The sequence below is a fragment of the Electrophorus electricus genome, chromosome 18 (assembly GCF_041902795.1).
Source record: "Electrophorus electricus isolate QZ-2024a chromosome 18, ASM4190279v1, whole genome shotgun sequence".
NCBI classification, from domain to species: domain Eukaryota; kingdom Metazoa; phylum Chordata; class Actinopteri; order Gymnotiformes; family Gymnotidae; genus Electrophorus; species Electrophorus electricus.
In genome coordinates this window covers 1,612,435-1,635,000 of record NC_137514.1, presented here as the reverse complement: position 1 = coordinate 1,635,000, position 22,566 = coordinate 1,612,435, and the positions used below count along the sequence as shown (strand labels likewise).

Sequence of the window (22,566 nt, the reverse complement as noted above, 5' to 3'; positions counted from 1 at the left end):
GTTTTTATGTGACTATTAAACACAAAACTCTTTTTAAAGAAGACATATGAAAAGTGACTTTTTCAGTGCTTGTGTATATATTTGAGATCCTACCAACCAGGTAGTGGCCTGACAGCATGAGGTAAAACAAAATGAAAACATGAACTAAAACAATCTGTTCAGATTTGGCTCCCATATACATGTGACTAAGGGAGTCACTAGAATTATTCCACCCTCATATGGTCATCTCCACCTCTAGTTTGAGAACTAATTCACCTTTGCAAAGGTATGTTTTTTTGCACTGTGTATGTAAATTAGTGTATACTAAATATAGTCTTACTTGTACATTTATCCATAATGTTACCATTAACAATCTCTCTCTCCAACAACCTCTTGACAATTTATACATGTCACTATGTACATGCTGTAAACTCCAGTCATGTTCTTGCTCCATGCTTGTCATTAATGTCAGTGTAAGTCTTTGTGTATTTATTCCATGGTTGTTAGTAATGTCACTTGTTAGTAAAGTCTTTCTGGAATGCTCTTCAGATTTAATTCTTAAGAGTTTTGCCATCCTCCACATTACACAAAGGATTTAAGAGACAAACCGACAGAAACCCAGAGAATTATAGAGTAATTACGAACTACGATTAATATTGATAGGTTGTCCCACGTTATGGCAACGGTCGTTTTAATACATTTCCACTTTGCTGTCTTTTAAAACGCGCGTTTAACATTGTTACATTAGATAAAGACGTATATTCAGACGCTTATTACAAACGTTTAGAGGTTAGATAAAGTGTAGAAAGTCTTATATAGCCTAGTGTCATTAATTGTTCACGAGGGTTTGTTCGGTCGAATGTGCGCGGCTCCAGGCCTACCGGATATGGAAAGCCAAAGTGATCAAAATTCGCCCCGAACGAAACGTTTTATTTGTAAAGACGCTTTCGCCGCTTTCCCCGAATTTTTGGACGACTTTGCGCAGTAGAATACGTCGCAAAAACCTTTAGAAATGCCAGTATTTTACAGCGTTTATATGTCAGTGTATAACGTGGTAAAAAAATGTTGCTTTAAGCGCTCAAAAACGGTGTTTTTTATGCACATTTGTCTCAAACTTGATGGCTAGCTAGCCATCAGAGTTGTGGGTTAGAAGTGACATCAAAATGAATTCAAGAGGGATGCCAAACAATCAATATGCATAGCAGCACTATTGGTCTTGGAGTATCCCAGTTGTGTACACTTGTGTTCTTGCTCCAAGTCTAGCACTGGGCAGTTGGTACACTGTCTCAAAGTTTCAAGAACTGACTGGTCACAAAGCTTCTGAATTTATTCAGTTATTCAAGCTTGAGCTGTGGAAAAAAATAATTGTAATTATGGCAATGATAATCTAAAATAATTTTCTACAGGCCTTGTGATGTTGAGCGAATCTATAAAATGAGTTGTAGTTGTCAAAACAGGCTATATCAGAGGCTAGGAAAACCTCAGAGATTAAGAAACACAAAGGCTAGGATAAACATACAGACTAGGATACACAGAGGCTTCAATAAACACAAAGTACAAACATATATACATACAGATACAGGCTTTCAAAAACATCCAGACTTAGATCCATTCAATGAACAGCAAAAACAGACGCTACAAGACACGGTTTAAATACATGAACTTAACAAGATTAGAAATGAGGAACAGGTGTGGGAAAACCAACCGAGGGGTGGAGAAAACGAAACTACGGTATGGAACTAAACTACACAAGACAGGGAAACTATGGAAGCAAGGAATGACCAACCATGACACTATGTAAAATGTCCTTTCCTCATTCATTCTAGTTCATTTGGCTTGTCTGTTCTTTTTCTGAGTTATAAAAACATTACAATGTGTTTTTTTTTTTAAAGAATGTTTGTTTGGTGTGCCCTCATTTGTTTTCCTGTTTGTCTCTCTTTCTATGTGCTGTTCACTCATGTGTTCTTGGTTAGGTTAGTGCCTACCACAATGGAGTCACCTGCATGTGCCAGAGACTCCTGCTGTGCTTGAAAACAAAGGCCTCACCCACGTGAAGAGACTGAAAAACTGGGCTGGAGATTTTACTAATTAGACCAGCAGCAGCAGCAGCTTTATTCTGCCTGGTTTGGTGACTGTCCTCTGTGCACTCCTACTAAAGCAGTTTCACCCTCTGACATAGCTGTGATGAACTTAATTCTCATTGTCACTCTTTAGATGACCTCAGTCATGCTCTCACATTACTTCTTGGTCTCTTCTGTTTAATAAAGATTTCTGCTTAATGACTAAGCTTCTATGTCTATTTTTCCGAATACATAACTAATTACTGTATGCTGCCATCTTTTTTTAAATTGGCTTCTAACTCAAATTGCTTTTTCTATTGCTTGTGATATCTGGTGTCTACTGGAAGATGAGATCCACTTCTGAATCTTTGAATCTTTCACAACGGGTTTGTGATGGCACCTGTAATGAAAAATACTATAAAAGTAAGTTTGAACTGAATGATACATGAGCAAGCTTACCCGTTTGCTTCACTCAACTTTGATAATTGAAGGATTGCTGTCTCCCCCACCACTTCAGAGTTTAACATTTATCTAAAGGTTTGCAAAGAAATGTGGTAAGTTGAGAATAGCCTGATGTGGAATGGGTCTGTAAAGATGGCTGAAAAAGAGCAGGGAAGTCAGGCTGGAGTCAGTGCAGTAGAAGTGGAGATCCATGCTAGTTTACATTTATAGTCTTCTGTATGTGATGCATCCTGCCAGGGTGTGAGCCAAACACACAAAGTTCAAGACACATGAACTAAACCAATAAAAGGAATATATGAATGTATGAAAATGTACAAAACAAAGTGTCTAGTACTAAACCACCATTCACTCCTGCCAAGAAACAGATATATTAGAATGTCCTTCCTCAATCACTAGAGAAGGTTAACAGATGAGTTTAAAATATATGGAAACTACAACCCCCACCCCCATTTTAGGAAGCTGTTGTCAATACTGGGTCATAGTACTATTACCTGCCACATTGCCATACTTTCCAATCCCTTAGATATATCTGACTATGGCCATTTGCCATATTACAATAAAAATTAGTTATCTATATCTTAGAGAGTATTTTAAAAAAGTATACCTGGTTAGATTGGTGGTTGGATCACATTACTGATTTTGACAATGCCTGAACAAGCCAGGTTCCATTCATCACAGGTACCTAGAACTGCATCTCAAGAGCAGGTGTGATCGACCACTGCCAGTCACCATCCTGAAGTGATGAGGCTAGTCATATTTATTGTAGTATATGATAAACCACTTTGGGATCAGACTGGATCTCAAAATATGTCAACACTGACCCTGACATTTCAACAGTAAATGAAACACTAAATGATTGTTATAATTATTTTTGATTCCATCTTACATGGCACTTTGGGAGGACTTCTACATGGATTAACCTGAATCTGGATGTTATCAATGATGTTATCAAAAAAGCAATTTGAGTTATGAGCCAATTAAATAAAAGACAGGAGCATAGAGTAATCAGTAATGTATTAGGAAAGTTGAGTAAACAGACTCCTCATGGTAATAAAATTGGTTTATTTCATTTATATCCACTTAAATTTCATGAGATCACAAGCAATACAACCCCCCCCCCCCAAAAAAAAAAAAAAAAACAAACAAACAAAAAAACAACACAGAGTTAGAAGCCAATTTAAGAAAATATGGGCACATACTGTAATTAGTAACATTAGGAAAAATGGACAGAGAAGCTTAGTCATTAATGACAATGAGAATTAAGTCCATCACAGCTATGTCAGAGGGTGAAACTGCTTTAGTTGGAGTGCACAGATGACAGTCACCAAACCAGTCAGAATAAAGCTGCTGCTGATGGTGGTCTAACTACTAAAATCTCCAGCTCTTCAAGCAGGTGAGTGATCATACAAGTGAGGCCTTTGTTTTCAAGCACAGCAGGTGACTCCACTGTGGTATGGACTAATCTGACCAAGAACACACGAGTGAACAGCACATAGAATGGGAGACAAACCGAAAAACAAAATGAGGGCACACAAACATTCTTAAAAAAACAAAAAACAAAAAACCCATCCACATGGTAATGTTTTTATAACTCAGAAAATGAACAGACAAGCCAAGTGAACTAGAATGAATGAGAAAATGACATTTTATAGATTCTCTCAACATCACAAGGCCTGTACAAAATTTAATTTTAGATCATTGCCATAAATACAATTATTTTTTCCTCTTAAAAACTGTAGTTTTTAAAGAACAAGGCTATTTCTTAACCATTTTCTAAGATGGAAATGCTCAGTAGCACCCATTGAAGACAGACACAGCTCAAGCTTGAATAACCAAATAAATTCAGAAGCTTTGTGACCAGGCAGTTCTTGAAACTTTGAGACAGTGTACCAACTGCCCAGTGCTAGACTTGGAGCAAGAACACAAGTGTACACAACTGGGATATTCCAAGACCAATAGTGCTGTTATGCATATTGATTGTTTGGCATCCCTTTTGAATTCATTTTGATGTCACTTCTAACCCACAACTCTGATGGCTAGCCATCATTTTGACACAAATGTGCATTCGTTCCTACAAGTTGACAAACTTGCTGTCAGTCTAGTGCTAGAAACAATTCATGACAGGCCAACTATAACTCCTTTAGGTGAGCTTTGTTTTGTAGCCAATTGTCAGTTAGCTGTCTCTGGTTAGTGTTTTACCAGTTTAACAGACTCAGTCATTAACTTGTTTAAAGTGGCCCTTACCTCGTTAATTTTTGATTGAATTACAATGGGTCCCATATTGTCAAGTGCTGTCATTCTGTATCCACCTACAACACAAAATGAAGTTCCTCTTTGCCACCTTCCAGCTGTAGGAAATTTTGCTAGCTAACTAACTAGTCAATTGCCCATTTAAAGTACAATGTCTGAAGTATCTAACCATGGTCACTACTCCTAGGTCTACTAAACTAGCTAGCTGGATGACTAACTTATTAATATATAATTATCAAGTGAATTAACATATGTGAATCCCAAAAATAAACAAACTCACCCAAAAATCAGTGTTTTTAAAGAAATTTTAAACTGACAGCTCCCCGTAAAATACGGCATTTTTTGCGGCAAATTTTACGGCGTAGTGAAAAATAACGGCGTATTTTGCTGCGTAAAATCGTGTAAAACTCCGCTTTTTTTCGCAGTTTTACAAAAAACGCGTTTCTTTTGAGGCGAATTTTGATCACTTTGGCTTTCCATAACCTGAGATAGCGTAGGCGTTGGCAATATAATAACTCGCTGAAAGTGAACATGTATGTCCTTTTGACACACTAACCCAGATTGTGACACATCTACCGTTTATTTTCAGTCCGCGACAAAAGGACATGACGACCAAGGTTCGACGCAGTATAAATAATTTCTTGCCGTGAAATCAGTCTTTATTCATCACGCGTTGCCCCTTCTTAACCAATACGATCCTGCACCGGCGACTCTTGTGATGCCACCCATCACCTAACAAGCGCTATGAATGAGAAACCGGCCGTTCGTTCGTTACATCACATGAATTTATGAAATTACCTCAATCTTTCTTAAGGTTATTATTATCTGAACAAATCTCGCGTGAAAAGCCATCCCTCAAACCTGTTACAATACGCGTCTGTATCGAGCCAGCTTTCACGTTTGAGTGGCTTTGTGCAAAGGAGCGCTGCGCCAGTCACATTCGCATCCCCGTGGGCACGCCAGTCCCCGCTGAAACGGCCCGTTTTTCGTTAGATAATATACCGTGAGATTGATCCACGAGTTATTTCTCACAGTCACGACCCACTACAATACCCACTACACCGGACCACCACTGATGCACATCTGTTGCCAAGCACGGATCTTTTCAACACATGTCGCACAAACAAAAACGGAGTGAAGAGTCGGGCCTACCTTCAGACCCAAACGCCTTGGTCAAAAGCCAGCGCACACTAGCGCGGGTTTTGGCTTTGCCAAAATCATACCGGTCCAGCGGTTTGATCTCCGGTATAGTGTCCGTTTTTCTCGTTGCAGATGCGTCCACCATAACGGAATCTTGGCTGGTGGAAAGGAGGGAGGGAACGCGAAGAGACTGGGGAGCGATAAAAAAAATTAAACGGCGTAGAAAAATATTTTTCCTATACGGTCATTCTTTTGTCATTTCTTAAATTACGCCTTTGGTTTTCCTACAGAATCATCACTAAATTGCAATGCATTCTAATGGTAAAGGTTAACCATAGCCTATCGCGCTATTTTACCACAAATGGTCTATGCTACATGAACGGTGCGTACGCCGCGAACCGAATCTCACGCCTTCTCGTGCTTGTCTCTTTCCATCCTTCTGTCTTCATGCTTCTCGTGCAGAGTGGGCGCGCCCAGTGACGCTTTCAGGTGCCTGCACTGGTACGTCAATCAAACCTCTGCGCCCAATAGGGGTCCGAAGAAGAACGGACGCGTAAAAGCAGCATACTGTGCGTCAAAAACGCCACCTTTGGGCATGGGTTAGTTCAGAAGCAGCATCGCATAGGATTTAGCATCGTATATAATAAATATTTTATTTTACACAGTATTTGGCGCTAAAAAATGAAAATAAGAATATTTTTGCGAACTGATAAAGCAGGATCCAAACTGAAGAACACGTGTGAAATGGGTTAGCTGTGTTGTGTAGTTTTCCTGAATAATTGAAATAATACCCAACAGCCCTCAAATCATAATCTAAACACTTAAACCTAAGCAACGAACTACTCGAGCCGAGACTGCAGTTTTGACATTCGTCCATACTGCATCGCGATGGAGTTTTATGACGTATTCGTGCATACAGGCTTCAAATCTTAATCTAAACACGTCCACTCAAGCTTTAAGCAATGAACTTAACGAGAAGAAAGTGCAGTTTTATGACTTATTTTGCATACCGATGCAGCTTTATGACCTATTCGTGTATACAGACCTCAAATCTCAATCTAAATACGTTCGCTAAAACTTTAAGCAAGGAACTAAACTAGCCGAGACTGCAGTGTTCTGATTTATGAAGCATGCTGACAACAGTGTTTTGCACCCCCTTCAGGCTACACGCGGTTACAACAACCGTGATTCACTGGAGTATAGTCAAAGAAAAAGTTGGAAGAGAAGTGCTGACCGAAGAACCCACTGCAACCCGATGAGCAGGGCGATGCGATTCCCCAACCAGTGGAGATTCTAGTCCTTTGGGGGACGTAAGGAGAAAGTCAAAGGCCCCCTTAGGGAATTCAGGTGTCATACTGTCATTGTAAACTTGGCAAATTGCCACTGCTTTAGTTTGTCAGACCTCGGGCGTCCCCGACTGGTCTGGGGCTCCAGGCAGTCGCCTGTCCCCTACAAATAACAACAATCATGTTGATTGATAAATCAATGATAACAGCAACAACAATAATGCCTCGATTTATTTTAATTTACATAAAAATTAAAATATACATGTAAATATATAAAACATTTTTAAATACAAAAAACAACACTGAACTCCATTTATCTATCCAGGACAGTGTGTGCTTGTAACAGGACTCTGTTCCATGTGAACAAACAGTAGCGTGATAACCATCTTCCGTCCCATCGCACTCACATCCATCATCATGAAGTGCTTCGAGAGACTCGTCATGAGACACATCAAGGCCCAGCTTCCCCCTTCCCTGGACCCCCTGCAGTTCGCGTACTGCTCCAACCGCTCTACGGATGATGCCATCTCCACCACACTCCATCTGGCACTCACATCTAGATAAAAAGGGCACCTTCTTAAGGATGCTGTTCATAGACTTCAGTTCAGCATTCAACTCTATTGTTCCTCAGTATCTGATTGGAAAGTTGAGCTTACTGGGCTTGAACACCTCCCTCTGCAACTGGATCCTGGATTTCTTGACTGGTAGACCTCAGTCAGTCTGGATTGGGAGCAGCACTTCGAACACCACCACACTGAGTACTGATGCTCCCCAGGGCAACGTACTCAGCCCTCTGCTGTTCACACTGCTGACTCATAACTGTGCAGCAATGCACAGTTCAAATCACATCATCAAGTTCGCTGATGACATGACTGTAGTGGGTCTCATCAACAAGGATGACAAGTCAGCATACAGAGAGGAGGTGCGAGAACTAGTAAGCTGGTGTAAGGTCAACAAACTGCATCTGAATGTTGACAAGACAAAAGAAATGGTTGTTGACTTCAGGAGAGCAAGGCGAGATCACTCCCCTCTTGTTATCAACATCTCCTCAGTGGAGATCATCAAGAACATCAGGTTCCTTGGTGTTCACTTAGCAGAGAACCTCACCTGGACCCTGAACACCAGTTCCATCACCAAGAGAGCCCAGCAATGTCTTTACTTCCTTCGGAAGCTGAGGGAAGCCCATCTCCCATCACCCATCCTCACTACCTTCTATAGAGGTACTATAGAGAGCATCCTGAGCAGCTGCATCACTACCTGGTTTGGGAACTGCACCACCTTTCACTGCAAGACCCTCCAGAGAATAGTGAGAACAGCTGAGAAGATCATTGGGGTTTCTCCTCCCTCCATCACGGACATCTACACAACACGCTGCATCCGAAAAGCCACCAACATTGTGAAAGACTCCACACACCCCTCACATGAACTGTTCACCCTTTTGCCATCTGGAACAAGGTACTGCAGCATCCAGTCCTGCACCTCCAGCTGTGCAACAGCTTCTTCCCAGAAGCCATTAGACTCCTGAACTCTGGCTTACTTCAATCCCAATTCTGATTCCAAAAATGTACACTTTTATACACACATACATACACACATGCTTATACACAGTCACACACACACACACACACACACACACACACACACACACACACACACACACACACACACATACATACATGCATACATACATACATATCCATACACACACTCACACATTTGTTTTGCATCGGACTAGGGCTGAAGTCAAACTTTAAACAAAAAATATGCACTCTTGTTGCAGTCTTGGACATTATCCTACTTGCTGCTAGAGTACTGTACTAAACCAGCACTGTACTCTGAACTAGTCTCGCTGCTACCGGTAACTGCTATGTTCAGTATAGCATGTCACTGACTCCTATGCACAACTCACTTTACATATTCCCAGTACTGTGTACTGGACTAAATAATTGCACTGTCTATTCAGTTTGTATTTTTGTATTGGTCCTGTATTTATTATTGTTTATTCATTGTTTGATATTTTTGCACTATTGGATTGTTTGCACTTATGTAGTGTTGTCTGTTGCACTGTTGTTTTGTGTTGCACCATGGTCCTGGAGGAACATTGTCTCGTTTTTGCTGTGTACTTGTGTATAGCTGAATGATAATAAAGCCTCTTTGAACTTTGAACATGGACAATACATAGAGTTTAAAGACTTTTATTCCAACTACACCACTATCAGAAGGAACAAACTTGCTTTTTGCTGGAGTTCTGTAAAATAATGATAATTGTAATTGTCTTACATTGTTCAGAGTGGCCAACTGACTATGTAGATAATTGCTAACATTAATATATATATGTGTATGTATAGGTATATATACTGTAATAAGGTAAAGGGAGTTTGGGTTCAAAGTATATACCTACCTGTTTTGTTCAGCAGTTGTAAGTCAAAAGAGACATGCCCAGAATTGAGGGGGATTTGTAATCTTTAGCTCACGTTATTGGAGCAGGTAATTTACGAAGTAGAAAGGGGGAGGATAGAATCTTGATTAATGGCTCTATGTGTTTGGATATGGGTATATTTATTTTAATAAGGGAATTTTGGATAATGGGGAAAATGTTTTAAATGATAGCCTTTATTTTCTACCATAGGGGAGAAAAATTGTGAATTTGTAACGACGTTTATTAACATTAAACATAGACGACATAGGTGGCACTCAAATACAACATCTACGATAAACATTGGACGACTAACACACACGCTACAGCGCTGTTTACGTATATCGACAGTTACTTAAAGTAGCGATAATGACCAACGAAGGTGCACCCCCTGACAGGGGTTTAAATAGACAGACAAACATCCAAACCCTGGGCAGGTGTGTGCAATCCCGGGGGCGTGGTTACAACTAATACACGTGTGAAACCTCCAGCACGCGGCGGGCCGTACCACGTAACTCGTGGGGCGGAGCATTCCGTGACAGAATTTAATAATTTATGTACGTATCTGGAATGATCTGGTCTAAGGGGCGAAGACTATATATAAGGAGTGGCATTGGAAGGCAAGAGAGAGACGTGTGGATTGAATGCCATAATTGGAAGCACGTTATCTTTATTTGGGTTTAATCCTCTGTTGGTACATACTGAATTAATTTTTTTCCTTTGGTAGGTTAGTTTTTTTTGGAATTAAATTTTTTGTCTGCTTATGGCATCATGCCCCAGTTACTGTACTTTTTCTGAAAATAAATCTCCATCATTGGCATACTTACTACTGGAATCGCCCTCTGTTTGAGACGCGGGGCGTCTCCTCAGGGGTTGCTACCTCTCATGTAATGAATGATCTTAAGGGGACCTCTGTCAAAGGGAGCAGTTTCTATTCATTGTGGAGGAGTGTGTGGCAGCAGATAGCTGCTAGTAATTATCTACAGGAAGCAGTTGCTGGTGATCTATAGATGCACAACACGGCTGCCACATCATGGCTGCCACATCCTATTTGCAGGCAAAAGCTTCCCCTGCAGGTGTTCATGAGCACTGGGTCATTCTACAGCATAGAGGCAGCCAGTGTCCAGAACTCCACGGCAAACTCCACCACTGAACAGGAACCTCAGATGCAGCAGGGCTTGACTTCAAACCTTACCCTGATGTGAATGATGTAACAACGCCTTCAACTCTCAGATGAACTCAATGTAGCCATCCAAGAGTGGAGAGGAGCAGGACATTAGCGCAGTTCCCCAATCCTTGGCCATCCCTATGAGTTGGGAGATGATGAAGGCCACCTTAGTGTGGTCAAGCAGGTAGGGCTGGTAAGGAAAGTAGAGTTCACACTGGACTACAAACCCCTTACAACCTTCAGGGTCCCCCACGGGGTTCAGGGGCTGCAATTTGACAGAGAACCACCTTGGCTCTTGAGGGCTGGTTGAACTCACAGAGAGGCTCTCCAGACACCAGGCAAGGTGATCAATCACGGACTGGTGCTCGCTGATCTCCTGATGATACTTTCAAGGGCAGCTATCTCTACATTCATCGCTTCAGTCTGCTGGAAGAGAGGGAGTGAGATGCGAGTGCAAAAATTAGTGTCTTAATTCTCCAGATCAGAATAAGGATACAAATAATAAAACAAATAAATAATAAACAAAAAGAGCACAACAGTGAGCAGCTAGAAACAAACAGAAACCACGAAAGCAGTAGTAACTCAAAGAGAGTCACCAAAGCACAGGCAAGAAACTTGGAGAACCATCTTTAGTGTGGTAAGAAATGTACAGGACAGAGAACTAAAGAAGCAAACAAGGTGCTCATGATCAATAAATCAGGTGATTGGGAGTGTGTGTGTGTGTGTGGGTGTGTGTTTGACTACATTAGGATACACTGAAAAGGAGGAACCTATAGGTGAAGACTATCATGGATTTACATTACACATGTAAGTGTTCAATCTGTGGATCTGTTATACTCTCAGTTATAAATGTACATTGCAACATCAAGCATCTCATAGAACCATGAGACATGACACATTCACAATCACATATTCACATGCACACATTTCTACACTCATACATTTTTATACACTGCAGCAGACCCTCAAATTCAGTGGACTGAGCATTCTCCAATAAGGATTACTGTCACTCTTGTTTGATCAATGATGGGCTTTGGTTACTTTAAGAATGTACACAACACCTCTGTTGGGTTGGTCATGTGTATTGCCTTTTTGAGATTTGTTCCTACTGTGACGCCGTAGTTTCAGTAGCCCGCGCATGCCTAGCGTAGGTGTTGGTACCTGAGTAGATGAAGATTTGTCCACGTTCGGTAGTTTTCCGTAATTTATCCTCAATTTGTGTGCGTCAGGACAACTAAAGTAAGTTCATCATTGATTATCGCGAACATTGTTGTGATGGTATTTCATGTGAGAGATGTCGATGTTTATTAATCCTTTGTTAGCTTGTAGGTAAATGTACATATAAACACGTGTAGTCTAGTCTAGTCTAGTTTGTGCGTGTGTATACGTATGAGAATTGTGTTAGCTGTTCGTTTACGTGTAAGGCAGGAGTGCCTGTTGTATAAGTTTACCTATGTATTATTTCTATGTATTATCCTGTTTACCGCTAATTCTCTGATAACCAGTAATTTACCGTTCGGTTCTTTCGCTGATTAGTCGCCCATGTATGGTCGTTGTATTTTCTTTGTAATTCTGTTATAGCGGAAGGACACACTTTTGTGTAATGATTATTTTACATCAGTTTCTCTTTACATGGACATAAACATGTCCATGCAGACTTATTCATACAAATGTATCCACACATCGCACGCACGTGTAACACTCACACAAGTGCCCTGTACCCAACGATATCATAATAACTAATAAATCTACGGTTGGCTAAATGCTTCTGAGCCCTGATCTCTGACCAGACCCTCCATTATCCAAGGCCCACCAAGCCGGCACCTTCTAGAGTATCCACTCCTATTCAGTTACCTCATCTAGAAATGTTCGTTTTACCACCTCAGGATTCAGGTCTACTTCAGCTGGGAGTGGTTTTGACCTTAGATAAAGAAAAAGGCACCAGGGCTGTTATGTAAGAGGTGTTTCACATCAGTAACACCATGTTTACTTGTAAGTGTAACTTTGTATTGTCCTGTCATAGGGTGAAAAGTTTATCAGTCTTAAATAATATCAAGATGGCGCCGGTGAGGTCGGCTGCCGTCACAACTGCTCCGTCCACACCTGGCACTTTTTTCGCTCCTTTCGCTCTTCCCGCTACCCCTGATTTCTCCGCAGCCCTTCTCTACACACCACGGCGCGTATCTCGTACAGCAGAGATGCCCTTATTTCTCTTAATCTACATAGCACTCACCTCAAGCCGTCTGTAACCCCGGACCCAAGATGGCCGACGGAGATCCTGAGGGAAAACAAAAGATGCGGCGCGAGGAAAAGGCCTCGAGGGAAGCGAGCCGGCGTCAGGAACAGGCTGAGGGCTCGGGCACACCGAGCTCCCTTACCTAGCATCCTGCTAGACAACGTCCAATCTCTGGATAACAAGCTCGATGACCAGAGGGACATTCGGGACTGCAATCTCCTCTGCTTCACCGAGTCGTGGCTGAACCCAGCGGTACCAAACCACGCTATCCAGCCGGCCGAGTTCTTCTCGGTTCACCGCATGGACAGGACGGCAGATTCGGGGAAGTCGAGAGGCGGCGGAGTGTGTGTGATGGTAAACAACAGCTGGTGTAACAATGCCAATGTTGTTATTCTCACCCGCTCCTGCTCACCCAACCTGGAGCTGCTCGCCCTCAAGCTTCGTCCTTTCTACCTTCCCCAGGAGTTCACTTCGGTCATCATCAACACCGTGTACATCCCACCTCAGGCTAACATGGACACTGCACTGTGTAAACTTCATGAGGCTCTCACACAGTTTCAGGCACAGCACCGGGACGCTGCACTTATTGTGGTTGGGGATTTCAACAGTGCTAACCTCAAGCGTGCAGTGCCCAACCTTTACCAGCACGTAACCTTCCCCACCAGGGGAAATAGGACACTAGACCACTGCTACACCCCATACAAGGACAGTTACAAGGCACTAGCTCATCCACCGTTTGGTAAGTCGGACCACGCCGCCATCTTCCTCCTACCAAAATATAAACAAAGGCTGAAACGGGAAGCTCCGGTTCAGAGGGAGGTCGCGCGCTGGACAGACCAATCGGTGGCCGCTCTGCAGGACGCTCTAGATGACGCGGACTGGGACATGTTCCGGCACAGCACTGATGATGTCAGCGAGTTTACGGAGGCAGTAGTGGGGTTTATTGGGAAACTGGTGGATGACACGATCTCAAGAATCACCATCAAGAAGTTTTCCAACCAGAAGCCCTGGGTGGACAGAACCATCCGCGAGGCTCTGAACTCTCGCACCGCTGCCTACAATGCGGGGATCATCAGCGGGAACATGGACGAGTACAAGTCTGCAGCATACGGAGTGCGCAGGGCGGTGAGGGAGGCGAAGCGGCGCTACGGGAAGAAACTAGAGACACAGTTCCAGCAGAGTGGCTCTAGATCCCCATGGCAGGGACTACGGATGATCACGGACTACAGGAGCCCACCCTCTGGACTGATGAGTGCGGATGAGTCTCTGGCGAACGAGCTGAATACATTCTTTGCTCGCTTCGAGGCTACATCTAGCAGCGCAAATGCTAGCAGCGCAAATGCTAACAGCGCCAATGCTAACGGCGCTAGTGCTAACAGCGCTAGTCCAAATGGCACTATCGGCGCAGCCAATGGCACATGCGCGGGGCCCACCATAGAACAGTGCCCTCTCATCATCACGGAGAGTGACGTGAGGAGAGTGTTTAAAAGGGTGAATACCAGGAAGGCGATGGGACCAGACGGTATCTGCGGGAGGGTCCTCAAAGCCTGCGCAGATCAGCTAGCCCCGGTATTCACCGACATCTTCAATCTCTCCCTGATGCTCGGTATCGTCCCGTCCAGCTTCAAGCGGTCCACCATCGTCCCCATCCCGAAGAAACCTCGACTCTCCGACCTCAATGACTCCCGCCTTGTTGCCCTCACATCAGTCGTGATGAAGTGCTTTGAAAAGCTAGTCAGAGACTTCATCACATCTTCACTGCCAGCCTCCATGGACCCACTGCAATTTGCATACCGCCACAACTGCTCCACTGACGATGCAATTGCACATCTGCTCCACACTACACTGACTCACCTGGACGAAGGGAGGGGAAATTGTTAAAATGCTATTTGTCGACTACAGTTCAGCATTTAACACTATCATCCCCTCCCTACTCACTACTAAGTTGGGGGATCTAGGACTGCATACATCCCTGTGCGACTGGATCTCCAACTTCCTAACAGACAGACCACAATCAGTACGGGTGGGCAACTGCGCCTCATCCACCCTCACCCTCAGCACTGGAGCTCCTCAGGGTTGTGTCCTAAGCCCCCTGCTCTACTCACTGTACACCTACGACTGCACAGCCACTTCCAGCTCTAACATCATTGTCAAGTTTGCTGACGACACCGTTGTCATGGGTCTGATCTCGGACAACGACGAGAGGGCCTACCTGGAGGAGATTAAACACCTGGAAAACTGGTGCCAGGAAAATAATCTCCTCCTAAACGTCAGTAAAACAAAGGAGCTGATCGTGGATTGCAGCAAGAAGCAGGAGCGGCACTACCAACCTGTGAGGATCAGTGGAACCACGGTGGAGAGAGTAGATAGTTTCAGGTACCTTGGAGTTTACATCTCGCAGGACCTGTCCTGGTCCCGTCATACCAACTCCCTGGCAAAGAAGGCTCATCAGCATCTTTACCACCTCAGACACCTAAGAGACTTCAGACTGCCTTCCATGGTACTGCGGAACTTCTACACCTGCACTATCGAGAGCATCCTCACGGGGAACATCACAGTCTGGTTTGGGAATAGCACCAAGCAGGACAGACAAGCACTCCAAAGGGTAGTGCGTTCAGCAGAGCGCATCACTCACACGGAACTTCCTGATCTGCAGACCATCTACTACAAGCGGTGCCAGACCAAGGCCAGGAAAATTGTGAAGGACCCCACCCATCCCACCAATAGACTCTTCTCTCTGTTGAGGTCAGGGAGGCGCTTCCGCTCCCTGAAGACCAAGACAGAGAGGCTGAAGAGGAGCTTCTTCCCACAGGCCATTCGGGCCCTGAATCAGGGAAACTGATAAACTGTGGGGACCACCACCACCATGTAACATAACTGTATATCTGTACATCTGTATATATAGATTTATACTCAATTACCTTGTTACACAACAACTGTAGATATGTTATTATACAAAATGGATCTGTACATTCTGTAGATTGTGTACATATATACCCAACCATATTACACCTGCACTGTACATTCTGTAGATTGTGTACATATATACCCAACCATATACATTGTACATTGTGTATATAATCATAATATACATATATTGTACATACATTGTTAATATATTTTGTACATACATAGAATATATATATATTTATCTTGCATATATATATTTTTCTCTATGCACCCCTGTTTCTTTTCTTCAGTTTGGACAGAGCACTCTCCACCATTTCACTGCGAGTTATACTGTGTATGACTATGTATGTGACAATAAACCGAACTTGAACTTGAACTACCTGTGGTATATTAAAATGAAGTCTCTCAGGGCATCATTTCTTTCCTTTCATGTCTTCTGTCCTTCCAGACTGTGAGGAGTAAAGATCTTCTAAATCGTTAAGTGTGAGGTTCACGGTCCCCCTCTCATCTTCCCACATGCCCCTGTTCCTGTGGAGATCACAGATTGGCTCAGGCGGAAGCTCTGGATGTTTGGAAGTCCGGTATCCCTGATGCCGGCTTGGGAGTGTTTAACAAGGTTCAGACTGTTCCTGGCGGTGCACAATTTGGGCCCTACCAGGGAGAACTGATAGACCGAGAGGAGGCCATGATCAGCGGCTACTCCTGGGTGGTGAGTTTGTTTAGTAATATTATTAATTCATTTAAAAGTGTCTTGGAAAAATATCTATTTTGTATAAAGATAATAACCAACATGTCATCTAACCTCAGTGCCTCTCAGCTTCATACAAGTACTATTAATCTGTTATTTTTGTTGTAAACATTTTAGTGCTATTTTCAATTGTTAGAGGCAACAGACCAGCAGTTCACTTTAAATGCTACTGTAGTATAACAGTATTCCCAATGAACAAAAATGAATAATGAATTTTAGTGTTCCTTATTACAATTGTATCTTTCTCTCGCTCTCTCTCTCTCTCTCGCTCGCTCTCTCTCTCTCTCGCTCGCTCTCTGTGTTTTCTCTCAGGAATGTGAATTGTGCTCATAATAATGATGAGAAGAATCTAGTGTCTTTACATTATTGTGGTTGGATTCTTTACTATTGTTGTTGATCCATCAAAGCATGACAGGAACTCCTGGTGTTCTGCAGAGACAGGTACGCGCAAGATCTCATCACATTCCACTTCCTAAGGTACAAAAAGTGCTCTTCAGCAGGTTAAGTACAAACACTGATTTCATTTTGCTCATTCAATGTTAGAACTGACATTAGATTTTGAACTAAAATGCATCATATCAGATGAGTGTTTGCCCTACTCTAACACACGTAATGTAGCTCAACATTCATCATCATTCACATATCAAGCTCAAGATGTGAGATTGCGGTGTTTTACTAAGGAAAGCTGCGTAATTTATAGGTTCCCCAGATAAATGGGTCTGAAAATCTGCTAAATTGACATTTACAAACCAGAGTTTTTTGTGTTTCTTATTTTTTATTTCCTTAAGCTATATCGATGTTTATATTGTGCATGTCCCCAAAGTGTTCTTTGTCCTAATTCTATTACATCTCACCATGTTTTGTATTGTCTTTTTTTTTTTTTCTTCAGAAAAGAATGACATCCATTTCTCACAAAGGAGAGAAGTTGTATTGCTGCTCAGAGTGTGGGAAGAGTTTTACTCTACGGAGTACTCTCCAAAAACACCAGCGCATTCACACAGGAGAGAGGCCGTATCACTGCTCAGAGTGTGGGAGGAGTTTTACTGCACAGAGTAGTCTCCAACGACACCAGCGCATTCACACAGGAGAGAAGCCGTATCACTGCTCAGAGTGTGGAAAAAGTTTTAATAACCAGGGTAATCTCCAACAACATCAGCGTATTCACACAGGAGAGAAGCCGTATCACTGCTCAGAGTGCGGGAAGAGTTTTACTGTACAGAGTAAACTCCAACGACACCAGCACATTCACACAGAAGAGAAGCCATATCACTGCTCAGTGTGTGGGAAGAGTTTTACAGTACAGAGTAGTCTCCAAATGCATCAGCACATTCATACAGGAGAGAAGCCATTTTACTGCTCAGTGTGTGGGAAGAGTTTTACTGCACAGAGTAGTCTCCAAAGACACCAGCGCATTCACACAGGAGAGAAGCAGTATCACTGCTCAAAGTGTGGAAAGAGTTTTAATCAACAATGTAATCTCCACCGACACCAGCGCATTCACACAGGAGAGAAGCCATATCACTGCTCAGAGTGTGGGAAGAGTTTTACTGCACAAAGTGGACTCCACCAACACCAGCGCATTCACACAGAAGAGAAGCAATTTCTCTGCTCAGAGTGTGGAAAGAGTTTTACCGTCCAGAGTAATCTCCAAATACATCAGCGCATTCACACAGGAGAGAAGCTTTTTCACTGCTCAGAGTGTGGGAAGAGTTTTACAGTACAGAGTAGTCTCCAAATACATCAGCGCATTCACACAGGAGAGAAGCCATATCATTGCTCAGAGTGTGGGAAGAGTTTTAATCAACAGAGTAGTCTCCAAATGCATCAGCGCATTCACACAGCAGAGAAGCCATATTACTGTTTAGAGTGTGGGAAGAGTTTTACTACTCTGTTTAGTGTCCAAAGACACCAACGCACTCACACAGGAGAAAAGTATCACTGAGTGCATTTACATGCACTTAATAAACCCATCATAATCAGATAAAACCCAGAAAACTGCACATAAACAAGCCTTATGGGATAGTCTCAATTTGTGTTTAGTTAATAGTTCACCCTCTACTAGTGGGTTGGGTACAAGCAGCAGAAAACACATTTTAAGGAGCTGTGCATGTCATTTTTATGGAATGTGTAGTTGATGAGGGAGTTACAGGCCACCAGGGCCATGGTCAACGATTGGCCAACAACAGGCTCTGTGGGAAGTGATGGAGACCATCAAGGAACAGCAGCTGCAGGACTGGAGTCCCGCACAAAACAAAACACACTGAGTGAGAAACAGAGAACACGCTGAGTGAGAAACGGAGAGACGAAATACCCTGAGTGAGAAATGGAGATGCAAATCACCATGAGTGAAAAACGGAGAGGCGAACTACAATAAAGAGGGGGAAGGGAACACAGGTGCTCTGCTTTCCCCCCACTGTCATTCTTTAGGTTTTTGGTGTTAAAAAATATAGAAACAACCCACAGCAATCATTTTAAAAAGGAAAAAAGAGAAATCTCCTAGCCTGTAATTTTGCTGTTGTATGTTTGTGGTAATATGACAAATGTGACATTGCTATAAATGAATTAGCTATATAGCTAACATTACCATGCTTAAAAGGGGCTTAGCAAGCTAGCCAGCACCCTGCTAGTATATGGAAAACAATAATGTACCCAGTAATCCTTGGTCCTCTCCTTCTCATTATCTATGTTACCCTTTGGCCAGATCATTTGCAGCCATGGCCTTCACTTCCACTGCTGATCACACATCTATATTAGCACCAAGGCTAGCATTACCTCACCACCCCCTACTCCACTCTCTTGTATTGAAGCTCTTAAAATGTGGGTGAGCATATAGTTCCTAAAATTAAATCTTGACAAAACTAAAGTGTTACTCACTGGTCCTATATCCATAATTTCTAAGGGTTCTGAATTTACACTCAACGTAGATGGTGCCATTGTCAAACCCTCTTCTGTAGTCCAGAATCTTGGTGTATTCTTTGACTGCTCACTTTCCTTTAAACTTCACATCAAGTCACTGGTAAATATCGCTGGTCACTGGCTTTCTTCCACCTCTGTAATAGTGCTAGCCTTAGGCCCATGCTCACCATGTAAGATGCTGAAACTCTAGTTCATGCCTTCACATCCTGTCTTGATTATTGCAACTATCTCCTCACTGCCATCCCAGACAAAACCATCCAATCCCATCAGTATGTCCAAATATTATCTGCCAGAAGTCTCTTGCTAGAAAATCGGCTTACGTCACTGCACCTGTCCCACAACGCATTCAGTTTAAACTCCTCCTGCTTAATTATAAATCTTTGCATAGTCTTGTACAACCTTATTAAGCTCAACTTTTACACCCATGCTGCCCTGCCTATACACTTGGGTCCTCTGATGCTGGTCAGATCTTTCAGTGTCATGGCCCCTGGTCACTTTGAACCAGTTTCTAACAGAAACATATTATCACAATCTCTCAGTCTCTGCTTCTCCTTTCCTCCTTTAAAACTGAACTGAAAACATACCTTTTCCTTAACATTTTCATCGCCTTCCTCCTGGAAACAGGTGAGGTTTTTTCCCCTCTGTATTGATTGTTGTTGTAAAGTGACCTTGAGTATGAGAAAGGTGCAATCTAAATGACCCTTTTCTTAATAATGCTAATGATAATAAGTCCATCCTTACCACTGTCATAGCCAGTGGGGGGTGTACATCCTGGTCCTAACAACCACATGCACAGCATTTAGTTCAGTCAGCACATTAGAGATTAGGATTATACAGGCCATAAAATGTGCCCTATAGTAGTGGAGGCTGGGAGGATTTGTTTGTTTGTACAGCATTTAGTTTAGTCAGCACATTAGATATTAAATTAGGATTATACAGACCATAAAATGTGCCCTATAGTAGTGGAGGCTGGGAGGATTTGTTTGTTTGTTTTTATAGATGTGGAAGTGCAGGCTTTTGAAGATGTGTCTACGCCAACCAAATCCTATCACACATAGAATAATAAATAACAAGCCCTTGTTCACAGTCAGACTAAGACAACTTCATCAAAAAGTTGCCTATAGAAGTGTAGACAGAGCCCTGTACAAGCAGACCAGGTGCTCACTGATGAAGAGAGCAGAGTGTCTAAAAGAAGCTATACTGCAAAGCTGAAAAACAGGTTATCAGAAAACGAACCTGCATCAGTGTGGACAGACATCACAAACACTCACAACAACCTCCACCCCCACTGAGGTAAATTCTATTGTCTTCTATTGCAGGTTTGAAAGGGACAAACTCACCCTTGATACTGGCCCTATTGGCCTCACTAATAAAACCTCAGACATGCCAAGGTTTTTGAATCCCTGTTTTCTAAATCAGTTTCCCAATTAGTGTACATGTAGCCATTATTACTTTTTCTCTGTAGCCTACAAATGTGTTGTTTTTATCTGCTGTTAGGATCAACACAGGTGTGTACTCTCCTTCAAGTTTGCATTTTTGGGCAACTGCATATTTTTTCAACCTGTCTATGTTTTCTTTTCTGCATAGCCTGGCCTGAGGTTTCTGCGTGATGTTTATCATGCCTTAACAAGTTCTGTCTAAATTACAGCTGTATGTTTAGTAAGCTGTACTTTTATCATGCTTTAACAAGTTCCTGTTCATATTACATCTGTATGTTTATTATGCTTTAATAAGTTCCTGTCTAGTTTATAGATGCGATCCTGGATCAGAGATACCCATGGGATTATTAAAAGTGGAGTAAAAAAAAAAAAATCTAAACCTTCCTTTGCTTGGTAATCCAAGCTTGGAAGATCTTCAAACACTTGATTTAAGATGGAAAGCCATTGCAACTGTGGAGATGGGGGAGTTGCTTCATTTGCTGATGCTGAGGAGATTTGCTGCAGTAAGCAAGTGCAGAGAAATCAATGAAAAGACTTATGCCAGCACAACCAGAATCTGAGCCATGTTGGTATAATCCTGTCCTTTGGTTTTAAGAGAGGTTGAGTAATGAGGCTATCAAATGAGGTATCTGATATTTTCCTGAGTGGCAGTGTTTGTCACACACTGACCTCTTCTTCAGAGGGGTGATGCTCCTTTAACCATCACCATACATTACAGTTGGTTTATAACATTTTATGACAGGATACATTGTCTTATGACAACCTTCTGATTGCTAGTAAAGTTTCTTAACCACTGAGCTACCACTGTCCATCACAAGCCAAAAGATCAACTAGCTAAAAGGGCTTATGGTTATGGGAAACAATTAAGATAAATATGTAATTAAATATGTAATTATTAATAAATTAAACTGTTAGCCAGTGGTCATGAAGAAAGTAATTTGTGAAAGATTTGGATTTTTAATATTGTTCAAAATACACACAGAAAGATTCTCCTACAAACCATTAATTAATTAAAGTAAAAGAGATCCAAAGTTCCCCTTTTGTGATGCACAGCCTGAACCCTTACTTCATTTATTTTGGCACTGCAATTATGTAAAACTGTTTTGGAAAGACTTAATTGTATTTGATCATATTGATTTAGATTTTTCTGTGAACCTGAAAAATGTTTTATTTGGTTGTATTGATATTTGTAGAGCTCAAGCAAAACAGTATTATTTTGTTAATTGTAGCAAATTCCACATTCATAAATGTAAATGTAGTAATGACAAGCCATTTTTAATGATATTTATTCAGGAAGTAATTACCTGTATATTCAGACTATTTTCGAAACAAATAGGAAAGCTATGAAGTCTTGACATTTGTAACTCATTACGGATCTTTGCGTAACTCTACCCCTGTACATATTTTTCTTTGGGGGGGGGCTTGGTCAGTATTATGTGCTCTTAATCACCCACTGCACTTACAGCTAGATGCAACATTCCTTTTCTATTTATTTTTGTTTTTTGTTTGGCCCTTGTATTGGTTATTGTGTTGTCAATGTTCGGGAAAGCCTTGGG

At 42.1% G+C, this 22,566-nt stretch overlaps 2 protein-coding genes across 11 annotated transcripts in view; one reads left to right on the top strand and one right to left on the bottom strand.

Annotated features, from left to right (window-relative positions):
• LOC113590536 (calmodulin-regulated spectrin-associated protein 3) overlaps positions 1-20,424 on the bottom strand; it is a 35,336-nt gene extending 14,912 nt beyond the window's left edge. For 4 of the 10 annotated variants that reach the window (XR_014118252.1, XM_081701324.1, XM_081701325.1 and 1 more), the window contains exon 1: positions 5,904-6,185. Coding sequence is in view for 3 of the 10 variants with exons in the window: in XM_081701324.1 (XP_081557450.1) it covers positions 5,904-6,036 (133 nt within the window). In the remaining 7 variants the exon portion in view is untranslated. Of the gene's footprint in view, positions 1-4,745; positions 4,811-5,903; positions 6,186-10,788; positions 11,188-16,287; positions 16,428-20,155 lie in introns of those variants that run through there. The other 6 variants (XM_081701329.1, XM_081701327.1, XM_081701328.1 and 3 more) reach the window with 6 other exon arrangements.
• LOC145652059 (uncharacterized) lies at positions 16,482-19,732 on the top strand. The gene is made up of 3 exons (XM_081701403.1): positions 16,482-16,616; positions 16,968-17,096; positions 17,545-19,732. Exons 2-3 carry the CDS (start codon positions 17,064-17,066, stop codon positions 18,595-18,597), a joined length of 1,086 nt encoding a protein of 361 aa, XP_081557529.1. The 5' UTR covers positions 16,482-16,616; positions 16,968-17,063; the 3' UTR covers positions 18,598-19,732.
• Positions 20,425-22,566: the final 2,142 nt, after the last annotated feature.

Coding starts and splice junctions, on each gene's coding strand:
- LOC145652059 (XM_081701403.1), top strand. CDS start 17,064: ATGACAGGAACTCCTGGTGTTCTGCAGAGACAG. Junction 17,097..17,544: donor CTGGTGTTCTGCAGAGACAG/GTACGCGCAAGA, acceptor TTTTTTCTTCAG/AAAAGAATGACATCCATTTC.